The sequence below is a fragment of the Conger conger genome, chromosome 12 (genome assembly GCF_963514075.1).
Source record: "Conger conger chromosome 12, fConCon1.1, whole genome shotgun sequence".
Classification (NCBI taxonomy): Eukaryota; Metazoa; Chordata; class Actinopteri; order Anguilliformes; family Congridae; genus Conger; species Conger conger.
In genome coordinates this window covers 38,205,857-38,233,739 of record NC_083771.1, presented here as the reverse complement: position 1 = coordinate 38,233,739, position 27,883 = coordinate 38,205,857, and the positions used below count along the sequence as shown (strand labels likewise).

The following is a 27,883-nucleotide window of genomic DNA, read 5'->3' as shown; positions in this document are numbered from 1 at the left end:
TTTTGCCACGCGGAGCAGACTTCGGTCTTGACTCTTGCGCTGTCATCGACCCTGAGCCTGCCTAACGCCCGCCTATACTTCTGCCCCGCTGACAGCTTTCCTGGCTACCGGACTTCTTGCGTGCGTACCGATTACGAGACTGCCTTCTCCCTCGGTACTGCGCTTTGGTTTTTTGGCTGGATATTACGTGTGCGAACATTGCTTGTTTTTTGACTACGCTCTCTGGATTTCCCCGAATAAAGCCCTGACGGGAATTAACTACATCATTGTTTCTGAGTCGTGCATTTTGGGTCCAAACCCCCCACGCACCCGTCTCAAAAAGAGCACAAACTATAATCTCCTGGAATAAATGTTAGAGTTAATGTGGTGTTACTATATGTACAGTACATTGTGAAATCAGGCAAATTATCATGACTCATTACTGTTAATGATCACCCTATTTTCTCTAACCATCTTCTAAGCCAGCAAAAAGTCAAATGACACATGCTGTGGTTAAATATTTAACATGACTCTAAACTTGGTTACTGTCAGGTTTTGAACTTAGTCACAAGATAGGTATGGCTTTAGCTTTTGCTCATACAGTTCTTTTATGTTACATACTGTATGGAAACATCTCAGTCCTTAGCTTCCAATAGCAGCTTTTAGCCAATGGTGTTCACATCTATTAAGCAAAATCATGTTCATACTGTTCAAAATTTGAGTTAATCAAACAGATATAGGTTACGAATTGGATATTTACATCAGAACTGTACTGTACAATATAAAAAAATGCAAGAGGAAGTTATTAAACTAGTCATGCATGTTCTACATGGTCACCAAAAACATTGAAGCATGAATATGTAATTAACTGAAAGTAAAGTTCTAAAGTGACGTGACCTTTGTTATCAATCGGTTCTGCGTATTTCACTAATGTTTTAACCTTAAGATAGTGTGTGATCACTTTCTTCCCGACTGGGGTTACTTTCAATCTGGGCTCAACTCAATCACTGCGATCTTGCTCTCATTCATTAATGTTAGTTTACTCTCACTATTAATGTTAGTCTCATTAATATCCATCAGTCCTTATGCCTGAATAGCTCTCCAAGTGAATATAGTAATCAGTATTACTACACTGACAGTGAAAATACAGAACACAAGAACACATACTGATGAGAACAGGCCATCCTGGCCATCTACTGTACACTCAATACACAATAAACAGACTTAAAAATGTATTTTTGGCCTATATTGTATTTATAGCAAGTGTTTCTTCTATTCAACACCACAAAAGTAAATAAGCTACAGAGTTCTCAAAACTGTTACTATACACTATCATATCAATAATACCCAGATCCATTAAAATGCTTTTAAAGTGAAACATCATCCAACCAAAATTATTGACTCCAAGAGGAAACAGCCATGAGAGAAACATAAACTACACTCACCTGATACTGGCTTTTTAACCTCTAAGGTAAGGGTGACTGGAAGGTTGTGCATCAGATCACAGATCTCCTGATATGAAGAAGCATAAACCAGACAGTCTCCTATGGCCACAACTTCATCCCCGACACACAACTTGCCCTTGGATTCCTGGAATGTGGTTATAAAAAAGGGAACAATGCAGATGAATGATCCTGTCTTCACATGAGGGTAAAGTCTACAGTAACTGTATGTTATAAAAACACCACAGGAAGCGGGAGAGGAATTTCAGACTTTGACACTTATGGCAATCAAACACAATGGGGAAGTATAATGAAGCTTCTGTGACCAACTAAAAAAGTAGAACTTCAAAAGCATACAATCTTTTATATTTTTCATGAACTTTCTCTAAACAAGTACTTTGCAGACACTTTACAGCCCAGAGAGTTGGCGATGTTTAACGTGCATCGCGAGCTGAAGATTAGCAGAATAACCTACTCTATCTGCCGCCCCTCCGGGTCGTAAGCCAGTGATGAGCACTTTGAGAGGGGAAGAATTTATCTCCAGGTCCAGGCCAAAAGACTCCGAGTGGCTCCTCTGTAAGAGCACCGTCTCCACGGCGCTCGCCCCGGCCAGCTCGCCGGCCTCCGCCCTCTTGCCGTGGGTCTGCGGGCGGGCCGCGGGGCGCGCCCCACCCGGGCCAGGCTGCGGGGGTTCCTCCCCCTTCGGGCGGTGCGGCTGGCTGGGGCACTCGATGCTCATCATGCTCTTCACCCGCGTCACGGCCTTGTGCTCCAGTTTAGGGGAGCGTTTGGACTCGGCCTCGCGGTGGGAGTCCTTCTTCACCCCCAGGTTAGCGGCCGCTCCGTCCTCGTGCTCCGGGCTGCGGATGGGCATGAAGGGAGACTCGGCCCCCGGGGCGAGGGGCTGGGGCAGCGCGCCGGCCCCGTTGTCGCTGCACCTGTCCTGACGCGCGTCCTCGTCCGCGTCGCTCCCCTCCTCCTCGGAGCAGATGACCCGGCGCTGGCGGAGCAGGGGACTGCGGACGGAGCCGGGGCTGCCCCCCGCACTGCCCCTGGGGGCCGGGTCTGCCTGCGGGGCGCTGGGCATCGGGGTGCTGGGCATTGAGGCGTGGCCACCGGCGGGGTCCTTCTCGGGGGCTGCAAGAGAAAACACAGTCACCAACACTTCACTGGTACAGACTCGGAACACAAAATGAACAACAAGTCGTCAAAAGGACTTATGGAAGAATAGCTGTATAAAAATCCAGCTACAGAAACATTATGATTTCATAAAATGGAATGCCCACATTTTTACGAATTTCTGAAGTCATATTTCTCAGACAGATCTCTGATGGATGAGAACTGAATACTGATCAACAACCCCACAAGGAGTTGTAAACAAGTATAGAGACAAATATACACTCAGTTACTACTTTATTAGGTAGACCTGTACACCAGCTTGTTAATGCAAATATTTAATCAGCCAATCATGTGGCAAGAACTAAATGCATAAAAGCAGGAAGACATGGTCAAGAGGTTCAGCTGTTTTTCAGACTAAATATTTAGAATGGGGAAGAAATGTGATATAAGATACTTTGACCAATTGTTGGTGCCAGACAGGGTGATTTTAGTATCTCAGAAACTGCTGATCTCCTGGGATTTTCATGCACAACAGTCTCTAGAGTTTGCAGAGAATGGTGCGAAAAACATTGAGTAAGCAGCAGTTCTGCAGACAGAAGCGCATTGTTAATGAGAGGAGAAGGGCCAGACTGCTCGAAGCAGACAGGAAGGTGACAGTAACGCAAATAACCACGCATTGCAACAGCATTATGCATTAAGAGCATCTCTGAATGTACAACACGTCAAACCTCTAAGTGGATAGGCTACAGCAGCAGAAGACTTAATAAGTCAAAATAGTAAGTCTAATAAATACCTAATAAGGTGCTCACTGAGTGTGCATAGGGGATGGACAGATGCTAAAAGGTTGTACTGTACCTGCACTGTGAGTCAGAGCTCCAGGACCATCGACTGAGGCAGTACAGCTCTTGAGATGGTTCAGGCTGTCTATGCTGGAGCTTGTCACCATGGTCTCAGAGAGAGAGGTCTGGCTGGGGACGTCTTGAGAGAAGTACTGTGAGAGCTCTGTCTCAGAGCTCAGAGATCCCTGCTGTGGAGTCAGAGGAGGACGCAGGTAAACTTGGGGGTGACATCCCAGCAGGTAATCTTACTGAGGAAGTCATCTTAAAACATTTTTCACTACACACCACAGAAACAGCTTTTATGCCAAAGCTAGTACTGAGAATTATAATAATGCTAGAAGCAAGTATTTAATTTTACATTTTGATCAATTGAGAAGTATTCAATAAAACTACACACCACAGAAACAACATTTATGCCAAATCTAGTACAGAGAAATACCATATTGCAAGAAGCATGCATTTCATGTTAAAGCCCCCTGTTACCCTGCTGGCTGGCTCCAGGAATCTCCTCATGGTCCAGCTGAGAGAGGAGGTCCCATCGCTCAGCCTGGCTCTGATGACTGGTGACGGGGTCTTAGAGGGTAAGGCTGGTTGAGAGGGTAGAGGGGGAGACTCAGTTAGACTGCTGTGAAACTTTAATCCTGCAAAGCTCTAGGAGGTAGAAAAACAGTCTATGTGACCACTGCACACAGGCACAGGTCTATACACAACACAGGCATGGTGCATACAGTATGGAACGTTCATTCATTCAAAAGTGTGCAGAGGATTTATTTAGATTCCCTTCGTTGTGCAGCTCTCAGGTGTACAGCCCATCACGTACCCAACACGTGGGACGACTGGCAGTCCTTACTCAGGCTCTCTCTGTGCGTGGTGCGCGTGATGGCTTCATCCATCTCCTGCTCAGAAACCTGGAGGATGACCACAGACATACCAGAGGAAAAATAAAACAAGATCTACGGTATGTATTATACTTTTAGTATTATTTTATGTTCCCAGTAATTATGTTTGTGTAACTGCACAGTTTGTTTCTTTTTTTTTAAATTGGTGCAAATAACTAATCTTTGAAAAGATGACAATAGATTAAAAAAAGACAAGATAAAAAAAAAACCTTTTCATAGCTAATTGAACAAACACTACACATCAATGAAAAATCATCCCCAGAGACAATATGTCCAGAATAAAATTTCTTATGGAGATGCTACTATATTACTCACACACTTAAAATAGAAAGATTTTGCTTTGTCTTCAGTGTATGCAAATGATGCTTCTATTCACCACAATAGAAGCAATGTCTCAGAATTAATTTACAAAGAACAGCTTGTGACATCGTCTCTTCGGGAAGATTAAGGTATAAGGATAAATAACCAGTCCATAAACATTTTTTAAGGGAATGGTATAAATTGATAATAATAAAAAAAATCACTTCATGCCAAAAAGTGAATTAATTATTTACAATAGGTAGGGAATATAGTTCACTTCCTAGCTGTACTGTGAGAGGATTTAAATTTCACTGTGGTACTGTAATACATCAGTGCTGTAAATACATACTATTAGTAACAGCTGGCTGGTCACATGGCGACACAAAAGCCAAGTAATCTTTATGACCATGTTTCAGTGATGGTCCATATTCATTACATTCATTACACAACATATTAAGTAATATTCTGCAATAAGAAGTGAAAACACATTCGATTTATGTTTCATTTTACAGATGAATAACCTCAAAGATTATTTCTGATGCCATAAGCCTCTGAATACATACAGAGAAATATCCAATCCCACAACCCACACACCACAAAGGAAAATAATGTAGTACTGTTGCCAGTACACTGTACACATGTGAGATGACACATTCTCCCTCAACCCGACCCAAACAGAACAGGCAGACTGGAGTCCTGATGGGGCTGTGCAGTGGAAACTTAAACCTCTTGCTGCAGAAAAAATGGATGTTGTTTATATTTTATTGTATTATATAATTTATGTGATGAGGTAATTGGTGCATTAGCAGGCTGATTGAAGTTTGCCTGACTATGACCCATAGCACAGCTGGAGTATAGATGAAAGTGTTGACTCATTATGGAGATTATGTGTTTGCCTGAAGAAAAAGGCTGCCAGGCCTAAAACAAATGCTATATGATGACATTTTGCTGTTGCATGTCTATTGCTATTGCTATTGTTTGGCATGACTGCAAGTACCAACACTTACTGTAGTTTGGTTAAAAGCTTTGATTTCTTCAAATGCTGCAGAGATATGATATGCACTGCAGCATAAATAAATGTTGTCTTTAAAAACACTTTGAAGGGAACTTCTGAGAATTCATGCTGTGCTCTCATGTCTAATTATTTTGTCAGAACTGCACTTTTGAGCCACATATGGGAATCCAGTATGACTATGCTCAGGGACTACAGAGCTGGTATGTTTGTATTGTATATGTTTATGAAGTGCTGCATTAGTGCCGTAGATTGGGAAGGTTCCGGTGGCTCACACCTTTGGGTTGGGGTGTCGGCTGATGATGAGGCTGACTGGACCAGGCCCACACTCCGTCAGGATGGCGTAGGCCTCACTCAGAGCTGCGTGACGCAGACTCACAGAGTCTACCTCCAGAATCTGGTCCCCTCGACTGAATTGCAACATATACACAGCAGTGATTCAAACAGGGATAGTCAAACAGAGGAAGGAAGTCAGTTTGTTAACACAACAGGGAGGAATATTTCCTGTTCAATGTTCTCGCATATTCATGCACACATACACACACACACGAACAGGTCAACAAGGGAAATGAAAGATAAGATATTCCAAAACTTCCTTCTAGGAATTCTCAGCACTTCCATCCCTACTTCTCACACCTTAGCTGACAGAAAAGAATAGACCATTCAGTCCATATTGTCATTCTACCAATATTCTATCAATATAGGGTTTGCATATGAAAAAGAGCACAAATCAGTCACATCTTAAATATGAACATGCTGCGACAGCATTAAGGTACAGAACACAAACTCCAGTGGCGGAGCAGATGATTCTCACCTGAGTCTGCCGTCCATTTTGGCGACGGAGCCCGGGGCCAGGCTGTGGATGTAGATGCCCGGGGCAGTGTTCTCCAAAGTGAGGCAGCAGGCCCCGATGCCCAGGCCTACTCCTGGCTCTGAAACACAGCAGAACCGCAGTCAAATTAAAGGCAATATACTGTTCACTCCGCAACATATGCCCTCAATGCCATTATCACTGTTATATATGCCTACAGGGTATGCCTATGATCACACAGAATATTTCATAGTTTGAATATGAGATATTTTTAGCAGTAATAGTAGATTCTGCAGGTCTGCCCCTGTTGAAGCGTTGCTATTGTCACAACTACCTATCTCACAGTAGCAATGACATAGTGGAGACCACACTGATTCAACCACGAAAATCAGTGTGGAACTCCCCAAAACAAACAATCGGCCAAAAGCCTGTAGGCCCAAACTACTAGACTACTACTATTACGAGGCCTACGCCCACCGCTTCTATTCATAAAAAATGCTGACTCCGTAACCCTACACACCACACTACGCTGCCTCCCGATAGTGGGAATTACAGTAGACTACTCCAAAATCTCTGGATCAAAATGGTCGGACGAGCCCCCATACGTCACGACTACCTATCTCACAGTGACATAGGGGAGACCACACCGATTCAAAGTTCAAATCAGAATCATTTATTAAATCATATGCTTCCAAAAGATCAGTAAGTGTAGGCAAACAAAAATGTTGTGAAGGTCAGCATAATGTACTGAAATTCAAAAAGAGAGGTGAGGGGAAAGATTAGAGAAAGGAGCTGCAGCCAGCTCTCTCATTGCTGCTCTGGCCCTGTGCTACGAGGGCTGGATGCAGCTCCTTTCTCTAATCTTTGAGATAGGTAGTCGTGACACTATGAAACATAAATCAACAGTTCTTGGAGGAAATATAATAATTTTACTATTTCCATTTTTATGACTGTAGACATATTCTTCAAGATGGCTACTCTTTTCCCAGACAGTTTTTGACTTTAGTGACTGCCCCTAATTGGAATCACTGTTTGACTCCCAGGAAGCAGAATGAATACACTGTCCCAGTGCCTTTCACTGTGAGGACAGGACAGCATTACCCCTCATGCATCGCATCAGGGTGCATTTCCCATCAAGGCCCACATTGACAGGCTTAACACTACCCTCCCACTCCAGTGGCGTGCATCCTCATTGGACGTCCCACTCCTCGTTTGACAGCCTCATTTGCACTTATCAAATCGACTCCCCACCCTTCAAAAACCCCCCCTCGTATGTACGTCATATCACGGAAGCTAGTGTTGCTCTAACTTTTGTTTCAGCCCGTCTGTATGAAATGTTAGTTAATGATTCATAAAGAAGGACACCAGGGAGGTCTGATTAAGAATACTCCACCAATAATCCAATCCACAAGATGTCAAAATGTGCTATCGATACACAAACACAGAGATAGTCATGTTGTAACATGATTTTACCTTGTATTTTGTTAATGCTGCATTAAAAATGAATACTGGGTCTTTAATGTCCTTAAGAACATAGTTTATTGCTATTGCAAAGCTTTATTACTGTATTGCTCATAATCATAATGAGTGAGTGGAACTGCACAGTCACCTTTGTTGAGCGTGACCTCCATGATAATGCAGTCCTTGGGCCCCGGCCCTTTTCGGCAGGCCACGTCCACGTCCTCAGAGCCCTGGGGGATAGGTGTCCCCCCGCTGGTGTTCGAGTTGGGCGTGCTAGAGCGGCTAAGCAGGGTGGGGGTGGGGCAGGGCGTTAGGCTGGGGCTCCGCAAACGCGTGCGCACGGTCAGCGTGACCACACCCTTCTTCAGCTGCTGGAGGGAGAAGACCACGTGGATTATTGGAACACACTCTCACACTGGGACAAACCTCCCAGCTGAGCGCTGGGTATCCCAGCAACACATGACCACATCCAAACAAACTAATACGCAGATATGATCTGCATGCATTCATCATTTAAATGAGAGGAATCCTTCTCACTGGTGAGTTGGGGTTTAAACAATATCCACACTGCACTTCAGAGATATTATCGGGTCAGCAGTCATTTGAGACAAATAGATTCCCAGAGATCTACGTAAAATACAATGGGAAGCAGTGTTGAGTATGTAAGAATCAGATTTCCCCCCAAAAACTAAAATCATGTACGCTCCACGTACTGTTTTACCCTCAAAATTGTTGGTATTTTAAAAAATCTGTCTGTATTGGCATTTGAAGTAATGATGCCGATGAAATAGATGGGATGAATCTCCTTCTGTTTTTATTATTTCAGTTAATAGAGCTGTCTTTTGCATGGAAGGATCTGTGCAATTGCAATAAAAAGACATGATTTCCTGTATATTTCAGAAGTCATCTAGGACATACTGAAACTGAAAGCTTGCAGTCGGTTTTTTTTCATCTGAAGTGCAGCCTCCACTAAATTCACTGAAACCACAGGGCAATGAGGAATGGGTAGGTGACAGGTGGGATGAGGCTCTTTATATTTGCTCTCTATCGTTGTTGTGGTCTAATGTATAATATTTAACACACTAAGGTGAGGAAAAACATGATAATAATTTGCTGGAGTTCTACTTTAAATGAGTGAACACCAAGCGAGTCCTGCTGCTATATGTCACAGAGAAGTATGACTCAGCAGGTACCTTGAAGGTCTTTATTGCCTGCTGGTGAGTGAGGCCCTGCAGGGATTCTCCATTCACCTCCAGGAGCTCATCACCTGACAGAGAGATAGACAAGGGTGGATCAACAAGGCCGCTCCTACGTCAAAGAAGAAATGCATAATGAAACACGGCACAAGGGTGCGGCCATTCATGCTCCGCTTCCTCTGGATTGCCAGAGTTTTAATGGGAAAGGACATTGCGAAAAAGTAAGTTGGCTGCAGATAGTTTGGCAGATCTCCCAAAACCCATTACTCCCTCATGACAGCCAAAGAGAATGTTTATATTTCAACAGACCCCGCAGTCCTCTAAAATATCAAATGTCAATGTGTGACTATGGCTCAGGTCTTTGGAATTACATTTTCTATTTAGCTCTACAGAATTCTCAGAATCCACAGTAAGTATACTGTATATCGATTAATCATTAGTCACATCCCCGAAAGAAGCCACAGTGCATAGTCATTATTAAATTGTTGTATGTTGTTGTTTTGTGGTACAGGTTCAGCCCAAATGTAGAACTTATCTTATTGATCAGTTACATATTTTGCAGCACTACTGTATTCTATACCACTAAAAGGGTTTTGATTTAAAGCTACAAAAAGAAACTGAAAATGTACTCAAAATCAAATTGCTAAATAAATAATATGCACTTCACTTGAAGTGAAGTCAACAAATTAGAAAAGGACCAACTAGTGGGGGATGAGGTTTAGTTTTTAAAAATTTCTGTATTTGGCATTCCATCCCATGAAATACTTGGATGTGAAAGACACAAAACTCAGACTCAGACATACCCTCCTTCAGCCTCCCGTCTGCAGCTGCCGCTCCGCTGGGGAAAATAGTTTTCACAAAAATGCCCATCCGCCCACGAGCAGAGTCCTGTCCCCCTACGATGCTGAATCCCAGGCCCTGACACACACACACACACACACACACAGCACACACCAGAAAACACACAGCACGTGGCTTCAGAACTTCACTGCAGCATGCCAGCATCTCAGGACATACAAAATAACTAACCACACAAAACACTACATCATAATATAAAGTGTATAATGTAAAGTAGGACAAAACATTAAATATAAAATGTAAATTAGAGGTGCACTCACTACTAAGAGGAATAAAAATGATAAAGGATTTTACATTTAAATAACAGAATAAACAAAAGCTGCTCAGATGATGCACGTTCAACTGAAGATTACAAATGCGAAGATCTTAAGCACGTCCTTTTCATATGCAAAATGGAAAGGTCTAGATCTCAGATGATTATTTCACGTGGCTTCACAAGGCATCCCTCTTCATAGAGTTCGCAGTGAGCAGTAGGCACTCACCTTGCCCTGTCCTTTCATCAGTACAATATTGGAGATAATGGATGGCTGGGCGAGTCGCCATGGAGACTCCACTTGAACAGTGCTCAGAGAACGTGCCGATTTCTTCACGATTTGATATTCCTGAGTGGGGTACATGAAGTAGAAGCATGGGCTGAATCAAATAGAGCACAACATTTTATTTGTCTTTTGGTCATTGCAACATGTCAGAACAAAACCTAAGCTGCCAGTTTCATACTAGCCTTGGCCTATAACAGATCTATGTTTTATTCTTTAAAGTATTCATACAGTATAGGGGAATGTATTTCAGTATGGCACTGCATGATTGCTATACTGAAAAATCACCTCCTGTTTATGACCTCTCCATGAGTGTGGTTACTCTAGGTTATGGGTGGGGCACTGCATTTAAGCAGGAAATGGTCACAGGTCACATTTTGCCAGTTTATCAGCACAGAGCTGTCACTTTAATTTCATGGTACAAACAGTAGGTGGAATCATATTTGACAATATTTGTGTAACTGCTAGTGCTGATGAAATAGTGAACAGGAACAGTATTACAAATGCTGTAATGATAGATTGGATGCCATACAGGCAGAATGGATGTTTCTGGTCTAATTGGGTGTTTGCGTGTGCATGTGCATGTGCATGTGCATGTGCACGTGTGTGTGTGTGTGTGTGTATAGGGTGTGTGTGTGTGTATAGGGCGGCCTGTAGTGTAGTGTCACTGGGACACGCAAGGTTGGTCAGTGTAGCCACAATAAGATCCGCACAGCCGTTGGGCCCTTGAGCAAGGCCCTTAACCCTGCATTGCTCCAGGGGAGGATTGTCTCCTGCTTAGTCTACTTATCAACTGTATGTCGCTCTGGATAAGAGCGTCTGCCAAATGCCAATAATGTAATGTAATGTGTGGGTGTGTGTGTGTGTGCAGGTGTGTGTATGTGTGGAGGTGTGTGTGTGTGTGTATGTGTGGAGGTGTGTGTGTGTGTGTGTATGTGTGGAGGTGTGTGTGTGTGTGTGTTTTTGGACTGACCTGTCGGACGCTGACCGTGTCCAGTTGTTGAGGCAAGGAGTGTTTGCGGCCGCCTCGCATTGTCTTCTCTGCAATATCAGACCCAGAGTCCCCGTTCTCTACAATCAGCTCGTCATCCTCTCCCACTGACTCCAAACGGCTGCCTCCTTTAATGATATGAACAAATCACACAACTGTATTCCAAATAAGTGAACAAACATTGGTCTTGACACTCTCAAATTTGATAAAGTCACTGGTGCTGTTCATTTAAAATCTAGTCAAATAGTATTCTGTGGTGTCTTCTAATCAACAACATTCTGTGGCGTCTTCTAGTCAGTGTTATGTGGTGTCTTGACATCTCAGACAATGCGTCTGACTAACCTTGAGAACGACTGCGGAATTTCATGGGTGTCGGGCTGCGACAACATCCCTTGGGTCCCTCTATGCGCCCTCGCTCCCCGAGTTTATCCAGCTCTTTGATCTGCAAGTAAAAAGGACAATTAGCCTAGCTATTCCCGTGCTGGAGCCCAGTGCCTGCCTCAAACTGGACACTAAGAGCAGAAGAAAAAAATCTACCTCTTCGAACATATTTCTTAAGATCAACATCTGACGTTGCGTGGAGAACAGTCAGGCTTGATTAAGGAACATGATGTAGGGGAGCCAGAGAAGCTCATTTCAAGACCTCACAGATGAATAGAAAATCCTTCCTGAGAAACGGGAGGACCTGACGGGCCACGCAGGGTCTCAAGTTCCAAGCCAAGAGGGAACTATGGCTTAGGCTGCTGAAACGCCAGACATGCCTGCACTGTGAGTCTTCATGCAGGATACACAGAACAGTGCAGATCGCAAACTGGGAATCCTTCAGTAGCTTGTCATGATTTGATTTTTAATTAAACTGCAGTAATCAATGGCCACATGACTCCCAAAAGACTTACACCTTTTTCACTATTATTTCACTATATTGTTATTCTCACTGACATATGTTGCTACACGAATTATCGTTTCTAAATTGGTAAGAGCATTTTACGAATTAGAACATTTACATTACATACAGTTCATTGTTGAATAAAGAAAAAGAAGCTTTTCAAAGATCCGTATCAAATTCCCTTTGACATGTGAGAATAATAATAATATGCAAGACATTATGCATTTTGAAGACCCTGAAAATGTTCTGGAATGCATTTTGAAATCCCTGAAAGGTAGACTATTATGAATGGAGCAGACAAAGAAATATAATACACATCTGATATTCATTGAAAGCAAATTCACCAATGACATCATCCAGAGGTCTGGAAAAACAATCTATTTTGTTCTCTCGATGAGAACACTCAGTAAGTGGCCAGCTTTGGTTAGCAACCAAACCCTTTTTATTCAAATTTGCCAGCTTCTCTTTTAATGTTTCCCAGGTATTGCGCATGGATGGAAGGCTGCAATTGTGTTAAAAATGTCAATTAATTGCCTCTGTGTTAGCTGGGCTTTCTGCTCCACATGGTTAGAACCAGCTGTGGAATTCATACATTTTTAATACAAATATTCCAGCTGAGAATTCACTGGGTCTGCTATCTCTATCAGTCGAGCCTCTTCCTGCAGACACATTCTCTGGAACATTCTTATTCTGAATTTAACTGAAACTAAATATGGCTGGAAAGATGGATACATAAATGGTGAGATATTTTGGGAAATTTATACCCAGACACATATTTTCATTTTTCAAGGCCAAAAAGTCAAGTTATTCCAGAGGGATGTTAAACAAAATTATTTCCTGAATGACAGTAAATGTATTAATCTCTTGCAGTTAAAGCAATGAGATGTGAACAAAGGATAATATCTCAGGTAAGAATACTGATTATTAAAGGAAAACCCTGACAAACAATGGATAACAGGACTAATTCAAGAAAGAGAATGTGGAACTATTCATAAATAATACCCAACATTATGTCCATAAAACTGTTATATTAATCCAGTAAGTACAAGCATTTAATATCAAAATTAACATACTTGATATACTTTATGTGCAATTCTACATAGCTAACTATCACAAACATATCAGGGAACTAAAGCAGAAGAATTTTCTCATGAGCCACATGTTTGTACTTCCACAAATGACCATGCATTTGTCAGTATACATTTTCCTTGCAGAATTCCAATGCCAAGACTGGCTTCAGAATTTTCATGTGATATGCATAACTTCATTCTGTTTTTTCTAAAATAAACACATAAAGCGGAAACATACCACATACACTCAGTGAGCACTTTATTAGGTATTTATTAGACTTATTTTTTAGACTTATTGGTCTTCTGCTGCTGTAGCCTATCCACTTAGAGGTTTAATGCATTGGGTGTTCAGAGATGCATACCACTGCTGTAATGTGTGGTTATTTGCGGTACAGTCTCAACATGCATACTAAAATGCTATAGTTTCATTACGCAGGCGAAAAAATGCTGTGTTGTTTTATGCAACAAACTATACACGGTTGGAAATGTAATGTCATTAGCTAAAATGCTTTTTAGTGGTCACTTCAATAAGATGCCCATAGTCGGTTCTTTGATGAGCTGAAATTATACTGAATTTTCTTGGGAGTAACACATTTCCTCTGCAACTACATTGTCAATACTGGTCAGAGACGGTTGTACTTGGGCTCAATGTGTTTGAGAGAGCCTTTACAAAATCTAGATAATAATATTTCTGTGTACAAGTACTTTTGTAGAAGTATACAACAGCAAAACGGACAACAATGACAATTCCTTGAGAGAAATTCTAAGTAAGAAACGGACATTTTATCAACGTTTCTCTGAGTTAGCACATTTTTAGAATGAGAAACTATGATGCATTTTGTCCGCTCAACCCTTGCCGTGAAAAGGACACTGACATTACGTTATTTCTTGTAGTCTGTGGATTTCCGAAATACAGAGAAGGTGAGGTCCCCCCCACGCTTGTTTTACCACTCATGTTACAAAATAAGGAACTGTTGTCACTAAAGTAATGTCATCTTTATTAAGTTATACAGATAGAACTCTGATTTGGCATCACTTTGCACTGCTGACATCTATCTAAACTTCCTGAACAGCAAAAGACAATGGCAGAACAGACAGAGGGTGGTGCTAACCATTTCATTGTCCGATTTTCATTCAGGGGGCACCAGCTCCAGACAAAAGAAGCGTTTCGTGAAATGCTGGAGGGTTAAAGAACAGAACGAGTAGCCAAAATCAGCAGGGGAAGCTACTTCAGTACAATGTCATAGCACAGGAAGGTCAAAGGTCAAAGACAAGACTCAAGAAACTGGAATTCTGGACTTGGTCCTCACATTAGCACAATCTAATTTCAAAAAGCCAACAGGAATTTCTCCCATGTCTGTAAGTGATCAATTTAATAATTGTGACTTTAAACTGAAATAGTTATATGTGGTTAGTCAAAGAGCAGTTATTTATAGAATCCTGATAGATGGGGATCTTATAACATAATAAAAATGACTTGACTGAAAGTCAGAAAAATATTTTATTGTTAATTTCATGAAAACAATGCCCATCCGCAATTACAATCTGTCATCTGTCGAAGGAGCCATTCTACATCAATGCAAAAATGATTGATCAAAACCCACATGTGCATCTGCTCATTCGACAGTAATGTGTAGGTAACTACCAAAATTAATTAACCAAACATAGTTCTCTCTGTAAAGTTTCCCTCAGACTTCCATGCCAAGATGACCTTATCAACTTTTCCTCACAAAATATCAACAAGTTCGCCAGTCTTAAGATTGGTTCAGACTTGGCGATGATTCACGATTTTAAGCCAGACTGCAGTGAAGACTCCTGATTTTGTCGACCCTTCGTTTGTGTTTGATTTTGCTGGTTGACTCAAAGACTGAGTTGAGCAGTGTGAATTGGTCAAAGACTGAAATCTGAGACCAATCCTAGCAGCCGCCAAAGAAATTTCAGATCAAGAGGGAGATGGCTCACAACAACAACAATAACAAACCTTTTTGATCTGTTTACAGTGTGCACATCATCACAATGGCAAGATGATCATCATGTCAAGACCTGTCTGAACTGCCTTCACAAGAAATGACCAGAACAGTCATCAAGAGTGAACCGAGCTTGAGTCACTGAAGCTGCCAAATGTGCCCTAACAACCACCTTAATTCTTTAAAAGTCACAGAGATCTCTATTCCTTGCCAATGTGTCCAAAATAATGGGCAAATGAGCACTCATGAGCATTCTGGGATGCCATCTTGTTTCTTGTCTCTCTGTTAAATTAAAATGGTATCTAATTATGAAGTTTGCAAAGGCATTCAGACTATCTATACATAATGGAGTGATCCAACATTTCTTCTTTTCAAATGCAGATATACAACTGTGTGCCTTTAACGGACATCACAGTTTTTATAATGCAGCTGGAGTTGTACAAGGATCAAACCTGTTCAAATGTAAGGTGCAACACCACAGCAGAGGCGCAATTAGCTCACTGAATAAATAAATTGTGTATTTCTAATGGGGCCTAATTAAATCTTCAATTAAAACTTTTCCTGATACTAACAGCATCTGTAAGGAACTGGACATTCTTGGAGTGAAATCCAGCTAGACCAGCTTGAAATTACAAGCTACCATCTGTTTCAAAACAACCTTGAGCTCGTCAAACCATGTTGAATATGGAGCTGGTCTGAACTGGTTAACCAGCGACCACCTGTTTCAAAACTTAGCTGAAGCTGCTTGTTTCAGCAGGCATACTCACTAGCCTACATACACACATTCAGTAATATTGTGGAAGGCTGGGTCGAACCATTCCTTGCCCAGTACAGCATGTATCATAGCATACTCTTTAAACCAGAGTGCACTGTGCCATGCCCTCCGAAATAATATGAAACTGGGGAACTGGATTCAGGACCAGAGGTGGTTTCTGAAATTCTGCCCAGGTACCAGCTCCTCTCCAACACAAACCAAGCCCATTCCACTCCTCCCTGCAGGAGCCCTATCTGCCTAACAGTAAACAGGAGCATCTGCCTACTGTTATATTTTGCACTTTACACAGGTGAATGCACAGTGAGGATGACTAAACCTGGTCAGGCTAGCTGAAGCTTTGTGTGATGATAACATACTGTAGCACACTGTAATCACTAAAGTACTCTGGCTGTGTTTAATTGCCCAACTGATTTGAACTGCCAGCAGGAATGCTAATGTAATTAAGCCACACTCGGAAGCAATGCACAGTTTCTAGCAGAGAGAAGAGGAAAACTGTGGCGGGGGGTTGACCCACTTTGCTCTTTTCTAATGAGACTTCCGAAGAGAGAGACATGTACCAGTAATTGGCACTGCTTCCCCCTTGCCCTCATTACTGGTTGTCAACAATGGGCACCCGGCACAAGTAAACTGTACATTTATTATTCCTTTTCATTTACAGATGATATATTCAGGCTTTACTGATTCATCATCAATCTTTAAATCAGAACTATGAATATATGTTTACTGTTTATTCTTTGAACACGTAGTCACAGTGCTTATAAACAGCATATTCAATTAATCTTATACTGTAAGTAACTTATAGTTCTGGTGTCATTGACAGCTGTTTGCAACTGTAATGCAACTTTAAAAATGTGTCTACAAGATTACAAACAATAGGTCAAGTGCCCTGATTTTTTTTTTAATCAACAAAGCCAAACTGAAGAATTTACTAAATACCTATCTACCACCAGGGCCAAATCGCCTATGGCAGTGGCCACACGCACATGAATCATGTACAAATCTGTTCCATTACTGCAGCAAAGATCCTGGGACGATCAGATGACCAAACGCAAAATCAGGAAAGGTTCAGGTAAACAGAGAGAGAGATGGAGAGACAGACAGGAAGAAAGGGAATAACAGAGACGGCACACCATGCAAACGCACCGAGTCCTGTCTTGGCAGAGGGAGGCTGCTGGCTGCCACATCGTCATCACCAGGCTCCTCGTTCTCCTTGTTGTCCGTTAGAGCTGGAGATGCATCCTGGGACGAGCAAGTGCTCACCAGGTCCGGCAGGCTGGTGGAGGGGTATTTCTGAAAATCAACATTGGACTCCTCCTGTAGGAAAAGAGGGTACTGTATTTGGCTGCGTTCGCCTTTGCCTTTGCCTGTGCCAGTGTGTGTGTGTGTGTGTGTGTGTGGAAGAGTGTGTGTGGAAGAGTGTATTTTTAACTTTATGTCAGAAAGCACTTTGCTGTAGCCCATTAAGTTCTCTTCAATTTTTCAGATCTTCCAGGCTGCTGGCTAAGGCTTCCCCCCAGAGGGGTAAAAACAATGTCCATGGGCAACACATGTAGTGACAGCCCACAGGTCCAGGATAGGAATAAATGCACACACTCTCCCTCCTCTGTGTAAGAGGCCTGGCAGCCTGCAACACCTGAAAGTCATTGATAACATGTCATTGTCTTCTAGCAAGCTGCCAGCTTTCCCTTGTCACTGGTGCTGTATGTTAATTTGGAGGAAAGCCATTCATTCTCACTGGTGGTTACATGATAAGACAGAAGTTTGATTAGGGAGACGCTGAGGACGGATATGTTCTGGTTCAGGGGGTATGGCTGTTTGTTCAGGTTCAGGGGGTATAGCTCTATGTTCTTGTTCAGGGGTTATAGCTGTATGTTCTGGTTCAGGGGGTATGGCTGTATGTTCTGGTTCAGGGGGTATGGCTGTTTGTTCAGGTTCAGGGGGTATAGCTCTATGTTCTTGTTCAGGGGTTATAGCTGTATGTTCTGGATCAGGGGGTATGGCTATATGCCCGTGGTGCTCTGGGCTCACTCTGCTGGCGATGACGAGCTGGACCAGCCCGGTGAAGGAGCGCAGGACGCCCACAGCTTCCTGGTGCGAGAGGCCCACCAGGGATTGGCCGTTGATCATGAGCAGCTCGTCGCCGGCCTTCAGCCTGCCGTCCCTGTGGACACAGAGCGACACAGACCGGGCTGTGAGGAGCCGGGGAGGCTGAGGAGCGAACGGACTCTGAGACATGACACATGCAGCTTTCACACAAAGGGGTGTTTCAGGGGTTATAGCTGCCTTCTGGGATCCAGCAGGAACGCAAGGAACAGTCATTTTTTGTGACAAGACAAATGCATCAAGTGAACCAAAAGACACATCAACAGAAGCTATAACTCATTGTTTATATTTGTTCAGGCTTATGGTAAGACAATTGCTGTTAACTGTACAATGGGTTAATATCAGACAGATATTATGGAGAATAGTTTATGTATGTAGTCCTTTTGAAGTCAAAAGGAACCTTTGGTCGCACTGGGGCATTTTACTCCCCGAGGAGGTCCTTCTTCTGCTCCCTCTGGTGTGAATTGATTTGAGCATTCAAACCCTGTCCCCAACCGCAGGGGTCAGCCAGCATGACCTCCTGCTAACTGCGCACAGCCTTAGGGATCAGCAGAAATGGCATGCAGCGCAAAGGCTCATTTTATCTGAGTGGCTGTAATTTGCTTAGATATGACGCACCACAACACATTTTGAAGCACCCTTTTTCCCTTACTGAAATGAAAAGGCCATTTCAGACCAATAAAGTGGAGCCAACTGTATTACTTCTTCCAAAGACATTCTATTGATAAGAAAGGCACACCTTAAGCATGGAGTACCTTCACAGGCATGTGTTTGATGAATAGGTATTAGCTTGCATTGTGGCAAATTGATTCTAATCACAATCAATAAGTACAGACCCAGTGTCTCTGACAATCACTAGGAGTCAAAGATAAATCCCATGGTTGCTTGTGACTATTCATGATTATTATTCATGACGAAGAAATGCACATGTCTTATTTTTCCAAACACAAATCCGTGCCTGCCCCATACTACCCAATAAAACCTGCAGGTCATCAGAAACTTCTGTAAATACAGAAAATACCCTTAATCGCACAGAAAAATTATAAGCTGATCCAAATGAAAACACAAACTAAACCTGAGAAACTAGATTATCCCTTCTAACTCTTATTGAGAGAGATGCAATGGAGAGCATAGTAAGTTACAAAAAAAAAAAAACAGCTGTAAAACAATTAGAAGTGGTCCGTGCATTCATTGGCCCAATGGTCGTCATGAATGATAGAGCATTAACTTAACTTCAGTAGATTCCGCTTAATTTCATGAAAGACTGAGGCAGTACACAGACTGCTCAGGCTCTGCTGCAAACAGGATTTTCTACATCTACACTTTGTACATTTTGTTATCGGGTAATTGTCGGTTTACAGTATTTATGCCAACTGTCAACCTTTAACGTATATATTCATTGATCATTATGCGATATAACTGGCTGTAATTCAGAGAAATGCAATAATGGCTTATGCAAATGGTTCAGGATTTACAATTCTGAAGAACCTTTTATGTTCTAACAAGGTTTTGAGTGACAAAAATAAAAATAATTTCAAGGCAGTTAAATTGAGTTGACAGTGTCAGTAAATCTGGACTGACCACAGTCACTGTCACACAAAGTCAGCCCTAAGCCCTATTTTGAGCCAGGAAAAACCTGTTTACGAAAATCAGTAGAAGCTTTGGTTGCACCATTTGCTGTCCAATACTTTCTGTGTTAACAATGACATCTGGGCTCCTAGTTTCGATGAAGGCTTGCAGCAATGCACAGAGGGTATAAAATAATAATGTAGTCAGCAAATATTGAGTAAGTATAGTATCTTCAGTATAAAAGTTTTAAATATGCTAAAATGCTGTGTGACACCAGTTTTGTTGATAATATCTTTAAAATCTTAAGAGGATAGTGAAAGCCTTGGGAAATAACTGCAGTTCCTTCAACTCGAATCCTGGCTCATTAACATACATTTCAATACAGCACAGTATTAGAAAACAGCGCACTATATTAAACAGCAGCTTTATTTTAGACTACTGTCAATATTAATTATGAAGGTGGTGTTCAAATGAACAATGAAGAGATATACTGTTTAAATTGCCAATTCAATTTGTTTACTTGCTTACTTTTCCTGCAATACTAGTGTATTTTTAGCTTGAGAAAGAGGACCTAATTTGATATTGCACTGCTGCAAAAACATATGAGTGCATGTATAATTAAGACCACATGAATATGGAATAATGTGATGTTTCCAGCCGAGAGACACGTTTTAAACTATTCATGCATGCTAGTTAAGTTTCCCGTCCATTCACTCTGCACTCTGGGTTGTTCAGCAGCCGCCTTAACCCATTCAGCACGGAGAAGAGCAGGTACACTAATGCAGCTTTGAAGGTTATTAAAGTCCACCCACTGCAGGCCTATACCAGAGCCCTGGATATGAGCCCAGGATGCACGTGTCAGAGTCTCTCAATGCCTACGACTCTTCTTCTGCTTCCATGGGGGAAAGGCAGGGTGCACGCTTTACCTCTGGGTGGCACCCCCCTCCTCCACGTGGGCCACTATGATTCCATGGGGGGAGCGCTTGGAACCCCGGCCTCCAGTGATCTGGATGCCCAGGCCATCCTGTCCCTTCAGCATGTGCATCTTCCAAATCCGACTGCCATCCCTGGGCTACGGGACAAACGCAATGACAGTCAGCCTTTATACCCAGAAACAGCTTACTACCCTATCTGCAGAGTTCAGGGTCACTTGTGTGGACACCCATGGTCTCAGTCATTCCCTGTAATATCAATGTGATGAAAAAGTACTGTACTGTAAACAGTTAATAAAGGGGGCACAGAACCTCGAAAAGCAGGTTAATTCCTCAGATGTAACCGTGACATTGAACCCTTTACCTGCTTGAAGTATTGCTACACCTACTGTATAACAATTCAATTTTTTCCAAATTCAGTTTAAAAACAGTACATTCATTAACAACCCAAGTGGCCTTTAATGTATTCATACTTTGTCTTGTTTCACTCTGCACAGGTTTAGGCTATTCTGATGGGAAGAAAAGAATCATAACCCTCCAAGCCCTTGTAATTTATACTATCCCTTTATATCATCCCATTTATATTATTTATCATTCCGTTGAGCATTCTTAAGAAAACCAATTTCAGAACTGATGCCACATAAAACTGGAGCAATAACTGCCAGCTCATTTATTTTCTAAATCAAATGTATATTTAATGTCTCCTTAATGGTATCTTCTAGGTTTGGAACGCATGTTTGAAATTGTGGCCATTGAGTATGAAACTACAACCCGGGAGAGGTCTTAACTTCCACAGGGAGAAGTGTGTACACATAAACTAAGAAGTATTAAAAATAACACCCTGAAATTAGTGCGCTGGTGACAGAAGCACCTGCCTTGTAAAGAAAAAACAGGGTGAGTGATGTGCTCCACGCAAAAAATAAACTATAAACTAATACATTTAACATTTTAGTTTCTGCAACAGGAAAAAATCTCTGATGCACGAGAAAATTAAAATGTAATCTAATTCACAGGTTCCTGACATGAGGCATTGTAATAAGAAAACCACTTTAAGTATCTGGACCTAAACAAATATGATTTACCATATTTGTTGCTTATCTTATTAAGTAGTAGTTACATAAAGCAACAGGTAACAGACATCTGCCACTAAAGCACTCAGCTGAATGAAATTACTGCTTGAATTGCCACGTTCAACCTGTTTATGACTCAGGAAATGCAAACTGTATCAACCGGAAAGTCAACAGAAGCATTATCCAAGAGGTCTAAGTGGGCTTCCTACACATCTGCCTGAGACATCTGAATATCACTTCCTGTTGTCTCTGATCCAGGAAGTGCAACACTGACTGCAGACACAGAGCAGTCAATGGCATGGTTTACCCACCTACTCAGGTGCTCAGGCAGACTGCCGTCTCATTAAGCATCATTTGTGAAGTGTGATTTAATGAAGTGCTGGAGTTAACATTGATGACTATCATGCTGACAGAAAACTATCTGAAAGGTATCTTGTCTGTCCTCTCAGCCCTGTGGATGGTCCTCAGCTGTATAGTTCCCACATGGTGATCAAGTTCATTACCATTAGAACTGTGCTTGCTCATTGTCATCCTGGTCCACGATTGGCAGCCTTATTGTGAACACATGAAAAGAGCTAGGGCCCTCATTAATGTTAATCAACTTTGATTAAAAGTGTCCAATTGTTATCTGGAAAGTGAGGCATGAATCAAATATAGTCACTCCTCACGACCATGTCCTCCATGTCATGGGGATGAGAAAACATCTCATTCTGCTGAAATGTATATAAAAGCAGTGTCCATCTACATTTAAAATGCTCATTGCTCAGTTATGGGTCAATTTACAGATATAGTTAAGTTAGATCCTCAGAATGAAAACAACAAATAAAACGATATCACTTAATAATATCCTTTAATAATAAAGGAGCTGATTCAAAGTTTAACTGATTCAAACATTATGAGGTAATAAAATAATAATTTATTAAATTAGTGGAAAATAAACACATCTAAACCTATGGTATAGAATGACAAACTCAGTCAGCACCTGAAGAATTGGGCAGTTCAAAAACAACAACAACGGTCTAAAGAATGAAGTTGTGTGTGACGTGAGCAGCTTTAGTACGAAGCCCAGAATCCCTCTAAACAGCAGTAACAGGAGGATAAAGGGTGAGAAAAATAACATGCATTCAACACTGTACATGCCATCTGATACCAATGTGCCTATTCACTTACTGTCCCCTCTAATTACACAGCCAACTGCACACAGACCTGAACATTTACCTACTGTTCCCTTCATTCAACACGTTAATGTTTGTGTAACTGTCACCTTTCCCAGCAAATGGGTGCATCTACCAGCTGTTCTCTGTGCTGTCCATATTTATCTACAAACGATATGCCTATCTGCACAGCAACCAACTTGAAGACACAAACAGAATAGATTGGATCTTGGATGAACTGGCTTCAAAACAACAACAATTCAATGGTTTAAAGCAGGATGTCTCATCTCATATCACATACTGTATAAAAAGTCCAGTGAGATGCTATTCCTGTTTCTAAGCAACTAAAGTGTATCAATGTTTGTGAAATTATGTCCCACACCCACCATCTTCTGGGACATCTCTGACAGGATTTGCAGTAGATGTACAGCTTGCGTCATTAGATTACCACTTACTGGAACAAGCCCTTGGAAATGTCTGTGCTCTCTGCTATAAAATACTGCCAGTACAACAATATGAAAAGGGACTGTGGAGATTGCTCATCATTTTCTACACCTCAAACAGAAAAACACAATACACAAAAAGTTCCTGTCTTATGAACCCCCCCCCAAAAAAAAACAATTGTTGACCTGTGTCACAGCTACAAGGCTGATCAACTTTCATTTCATATAATTGGCATTATACATATATATCAGATCACAGCACAAAATCCAATGTTAGTGCTGTCTAGACTGGGTTAAATTTCAAATCTCTATTTGCTGAACTGTAAGAAAGAAATAAACAGATCGTATAATAACTAAGTTGTTCTTGAGCCAAGGGGATAAACGAACAGAAAAGTAGCAAGTGCTAAATGTACTTTTAGCAGTACTCATAATACTAATGTTGGCTACATTTTCTGATGTACACCATTATATCTCCAAATGTGTATCCACTTTGGGCAGCCATTTCATAGTGACAGGAGGAATGGGTCCAGTGTGTGAGACGTCAGCTGCAGAGGGCAGATGGGCTTACCTGCCAGCACAGCTCAGTGTTCAGAGACTCAGTCTTGTAGCTCTCAGAGAGGCGGATAGAAGGGAGAGCAGGTGAGGCTACAGGGGACCCCCCGTTATGCACCTGGGGCAGCTCGGCTTGCGTGACTGGTGGGGAGTTGGACTGAGGGGGCGAGGTCTCTGCATCCATGGATGAGCAGAGTCCGTTCTCCTGCGGTGGATCTTCCTTGCTGTCATTGGCGCCGGAGGAACGGGAGATGACCCCAAACTTTCGGGTGCGCTTGCTGCCCTGTGTCAGTTTGGCCTTGGCCTCAGAGGGGGCGGGGCTGCGCTGCTCACTGGTGCTGGCCCCGCCTCCACTCCCTCCACCACACCCAGTGCCGCCATTGCAGGGAGGGAGGGGGGCCTTGCGTTTGATCCTCCGCAGCATGATCAGGTAGATGCTCCCACCATTCCAGCACTGGTCCGCCAGGTAACTGCACAGGCGGGAACAAAGGAGAGGGTGTTCAAACACAAGGCTACCAGTTCTAATTCAATGAGCTGGAGTGTGCTGTCAGTCCACAAATTCACCTTCAATTGAATTCTTTAATCTTCAAGTCAATTCAAACTCAGTTTCACTTCAATGATTCCCCACTCTAATTTCAATTTAAATACACTGCTACCAATACCAAATTCATTGACATCCCAATAAATAACATCATGTTTGCTTGTATATCTTAAAAGCTAGGTTGTGTATAGCACCACCTTAACTTAATGAATGATTTTTCTTTAGTTGAAAGCCTCTGAAATTAGTAAGGATTGTGACACATTTGGAGGCCACAGTAACATTAGCAATGTCTGCACTGATGGCTTTGAATAAAACAAAACAATAGCTACAGGTGATAAACTTTCTTTATATACTGTGAGACATTTAATAAACCCTTACTAACAGTACTGTCTAATGTGACACAGATTGAGCATATAACTAGCTAGGCAATACAGTACAGCTGACGAACACAAATACATGTAGACAGATATTTCAATTTCCATTTCTAAATTGACCCCAGCTCTGGAAAATAAAATCTGTTTACTTTATTTGAGGAATGCAGCTTTCATACTTATTACAAGAAAAAATGCTTTACGAGGTATACTGGTCCTGTTGACAGACACAAACCAGATACTGTTATCATCACACCAAAAGAACAGTGAAAGAAGAAACCTAATCCCCTGTGAAACTCTGTGAAAAGACACCATTTTGTACTCCATAAATTCATGCGCCTTTCATTTTTAATGGAATCTGTGATCCAGTTCAGATAAAAGAAAAAAAAGAGCCATCTACTGTATTCCAACGCTCTCACTTTCAGTCTGGAACAGTCTGGAATCTGGATTTAGCCCAGTCGTGGTCTGTTATCTGATAAGCCTGAATGAAATTACCATGCAATCAATGCACACACATTGCACCAAGAGCACTTTATTACTGTTAAATTTGAAGATATTCATGATGCATTAATCAACTATGGTATTTTTACATGTAATAAATCTCACAAAATGTGTATTCATTTGCATGTATTCACTGAATTTTGAAACTTGATTTATTGTCAGTGCAACAAATTACCAACTGTTTGTATAATCTCCGATCATGTATAATTGACTGCTAATATCCTGTCACTGCTTCAGCCATATGTCCACTGGACGTGTCTTTGCCAACAGCACTCTATTTAAACTTCCTCTGCCAGATAATGAGGGTGCATCCTAAAACCATGAGCAGTTTTTGTGTTCTTTCATTCAGCTTGGCTTTCTCTAGCCCACTTCTAGTCCTGCATATGCTTCCATCATAAGCCAAAGTTTCTCCCCATACGCCAAACAGCTTTCTGGGTTTGGTTCACAGTGCTTTGAGGTCCGTTCTTTTATTTTTCTCTTGTAAACTTGCACCTACACCGCTCGAAAGATACTCTGCCTCCACCCTGTAGGTCTAGAACATAGAGTTAGGAACCAGAAAATGATTCAAAAGGTACAGAATACTGTAACTGCTAGATAATCAAGGCATTATGAATATTACTACAAAGTTCCAAGGAAGTATTAGCTCCTGAAGTGAGGGCTCTGCTGTTCTGGCTCAATGCAGAACTGCTAATGAACAACCACTGATTTCATCACAGTTACCAGGGCATCAAGCCGCAAAAACATATTGTTCAAAAAACAGGCAAGGAACATTAAAAAATCAAGAATATTTAAAGAAATATATATATTCTACTTGAACTCTCAGGATTCAAGACTTGCATTACAGATACTTGAAAAATGAGAAAATACAACACCAAAACATCAGAAGAATTAATTGAAAATCCTGCCACAGCGACTCAGAAGAGACAAGTAGAACCCTAATGTGGTGGACGTTTACAACTTTAAATCCTTCCTGACAAATAGCCCACCTCATTTGACTTGAAGGCTGGTTTCAGATTAATACTTTCAGACACTGTCCTACCATGTTTGACTGGGGAGTTCTTTAATCAACTAAAGCAATTATGACAAGTGTTCTGTCACTGTCCTCCAAGATTCCACCTAATGGTGAGACATTTTTCAACAGCAAGCTAGCAAATTCCTATTTGTCTAAGTGAATTAGCATGCATGCTCAGACATACAGTGACAGACCTGCTAGAGAAGACCTGCACAAAGGGAGCACAATCTGTCCTCTCCAATGCAGAGCTCTCCTGGGCCATTCCATGACAACTCCAGGAAGTTGCACCATGTTTTTTTTGTTTTTTTTTCTGTCAGTTGGTAGATAATGATGAGATGTAGAACTCCTGAAAATCTGAGCTTCTCACTTTTGTATTTCCAGTTTGCTATTGGTGCTGCGATGAAAAATCTGTTGCGGCATGAAATGTGAGGCCCATAAGTTTATAATGAAAAGCACTAAATTTTGTCTATGTTTTTTTGTTTTTGTTTGTAAACATATTTGATTTGTTGCAGCAAATCTGATGATATATTCCGCTGAAACCATAAAACTTAAGAAAACATTGCAGATAACTATTATTTTGAGTCAAGCGGCCAAAGCTCTTAACACATTTATTCAGGGAGAAATTAAATAGTGGGGAGATGTAGGTACAAAACTATTTACAAGCCAAGAGGCCTATAGTCTCTAATTAAAGGATTTCGATGTTTGGGTAGATAGCCCACTGCCCACCACTGGTGAGCAGGCTGCAGCTAGCTTTAACTAATTACAGTGGTGAGGAAGTCAACCAGGGAGCAGGAACTATCTGTAAATGTGTGTTTCTTTTTAAGTTTAGCAATGATGTGTGCGCCATAATAATTCAATGCAAAGTACTTTCTGCCAAACATAATGCTTTGTGACATCTGCTCTGACCCACTTAAAACCAAGCTGCTCATCATAGACTGTAGCCCTGTACTTAGTCGTGGGTTTTTTAAGAATAGCAGAAAGAAGATCCTTTTTTAAGGCAAGCATTGCATACGGGTTCACTCTTCAAGGGCGGGTTCTCTCTGGATTCTTTTCCAGTGGTTTGCCAGACAGAAATCAATATCACTGTCCATTTCAGTGCGTCAGCCATGCCCATGCAGCCAGAGAGAGATGCATGCGGTCAAACCTGGAACTTACAGATAGCTGTGCGAAGACTCATACATTCAGGAATGTGGCCCTGACCTTCCATTTTACGTACAGGTTAGCTCCGTTTCTTGTGTGAAGGTGATGGGGTTCCCTCTGGAATTTGGTGCGCAAGGAAAAAATCTCTCAGAGGCCTGCTCTGCAGTGGACACACGGCTTTTGCGTGTCCAGTTATCACAGCTCAAGTTTGGACCCTGCTTGGTCCCGAGAGATTCATTTTTAAGAATGATATATTATATATATTAATTTACTCTCTGGAATGGTGCATCGAGAAAGTCAATCATATGCCTGTAGTTGTATGGTATTCATTTTAGATTGTCAGTGAGGAAGTGC

General features: G+C 41.8%; 1 protein-coding gene across 1 annotated transcript in view; it reads right to left on the bottom strand.

Moving 5' to 3' along the window:
- Window positions 1–27,883, bottom strand: part of LOC133141587 (PDZ domain-containing protein 2-like) — a 53,830-nt gene that overhangs the window by 12,650 nt on the left and 13,297 nt on the right. Inside the window, exons 2-18 of the mRNA XM_061262153.1 lie at window positions 23,981–24,434; window positions 20,740–20,885; window positions 18,170–18,302; window positions 17,285–17,455; window positions 11,786–11,885; window positions 11,426–11,571; window positions 10,399–10,518; window positions 9,862–9,976; window positions 9,056–9,129; window positions 8,011–8,233; window positions 6,405–6,522; window positions 5,868–6,000; window positions 4,200–4,287; window positions 3,863–3,966; window positions 3,396–3,567; window positions 1,897–2,558; window positions 1,425–1,569 (exon numbers count right to left, since the gene is read on the bottom strand). Coding sequence (XP_061118137.1) covers window positions 1,425–1,569; window positions 1,897–2,558; window positions 3,396–3,567; window positions 3,863–3,966; window positions 4,200–4,287; window positions 5,868–6,000; window positions 6,405–6,522; window positions 8,011–8,233; window positions 9,056–9,129; window positions 9,862–9,976; window positions 10,399–10,518; window positions 11,426–11,571; window positions 11,786–11,885; window positions 17,285–17,455; window positions 18,170–18,302; window positions 20,740–20,885; window positions 23,981–24,434 — 3,104 coding nt within the window. The remainder of the gene's footprint in view (window positions 1–1,424; window positions 1,570–1,896; window positions 2,559–3,395; window positions 3,568–3,862; window positions 3,967–4,199; window positions 4,288–5,867; window positions 6,001–6,404; window positions 6,523–8,010; window positions 8,234–9,055; window positions 9,130–9,861; window positions 9,977–10,398; window positions 10,519–11,425; window positions 11,572–11,785; window positions 11,886–17,284; window positions 17,456–18,169; window positions 18,303–20,739; window positions 20,886–23,980; window positions 24,435–27,883) is intronic.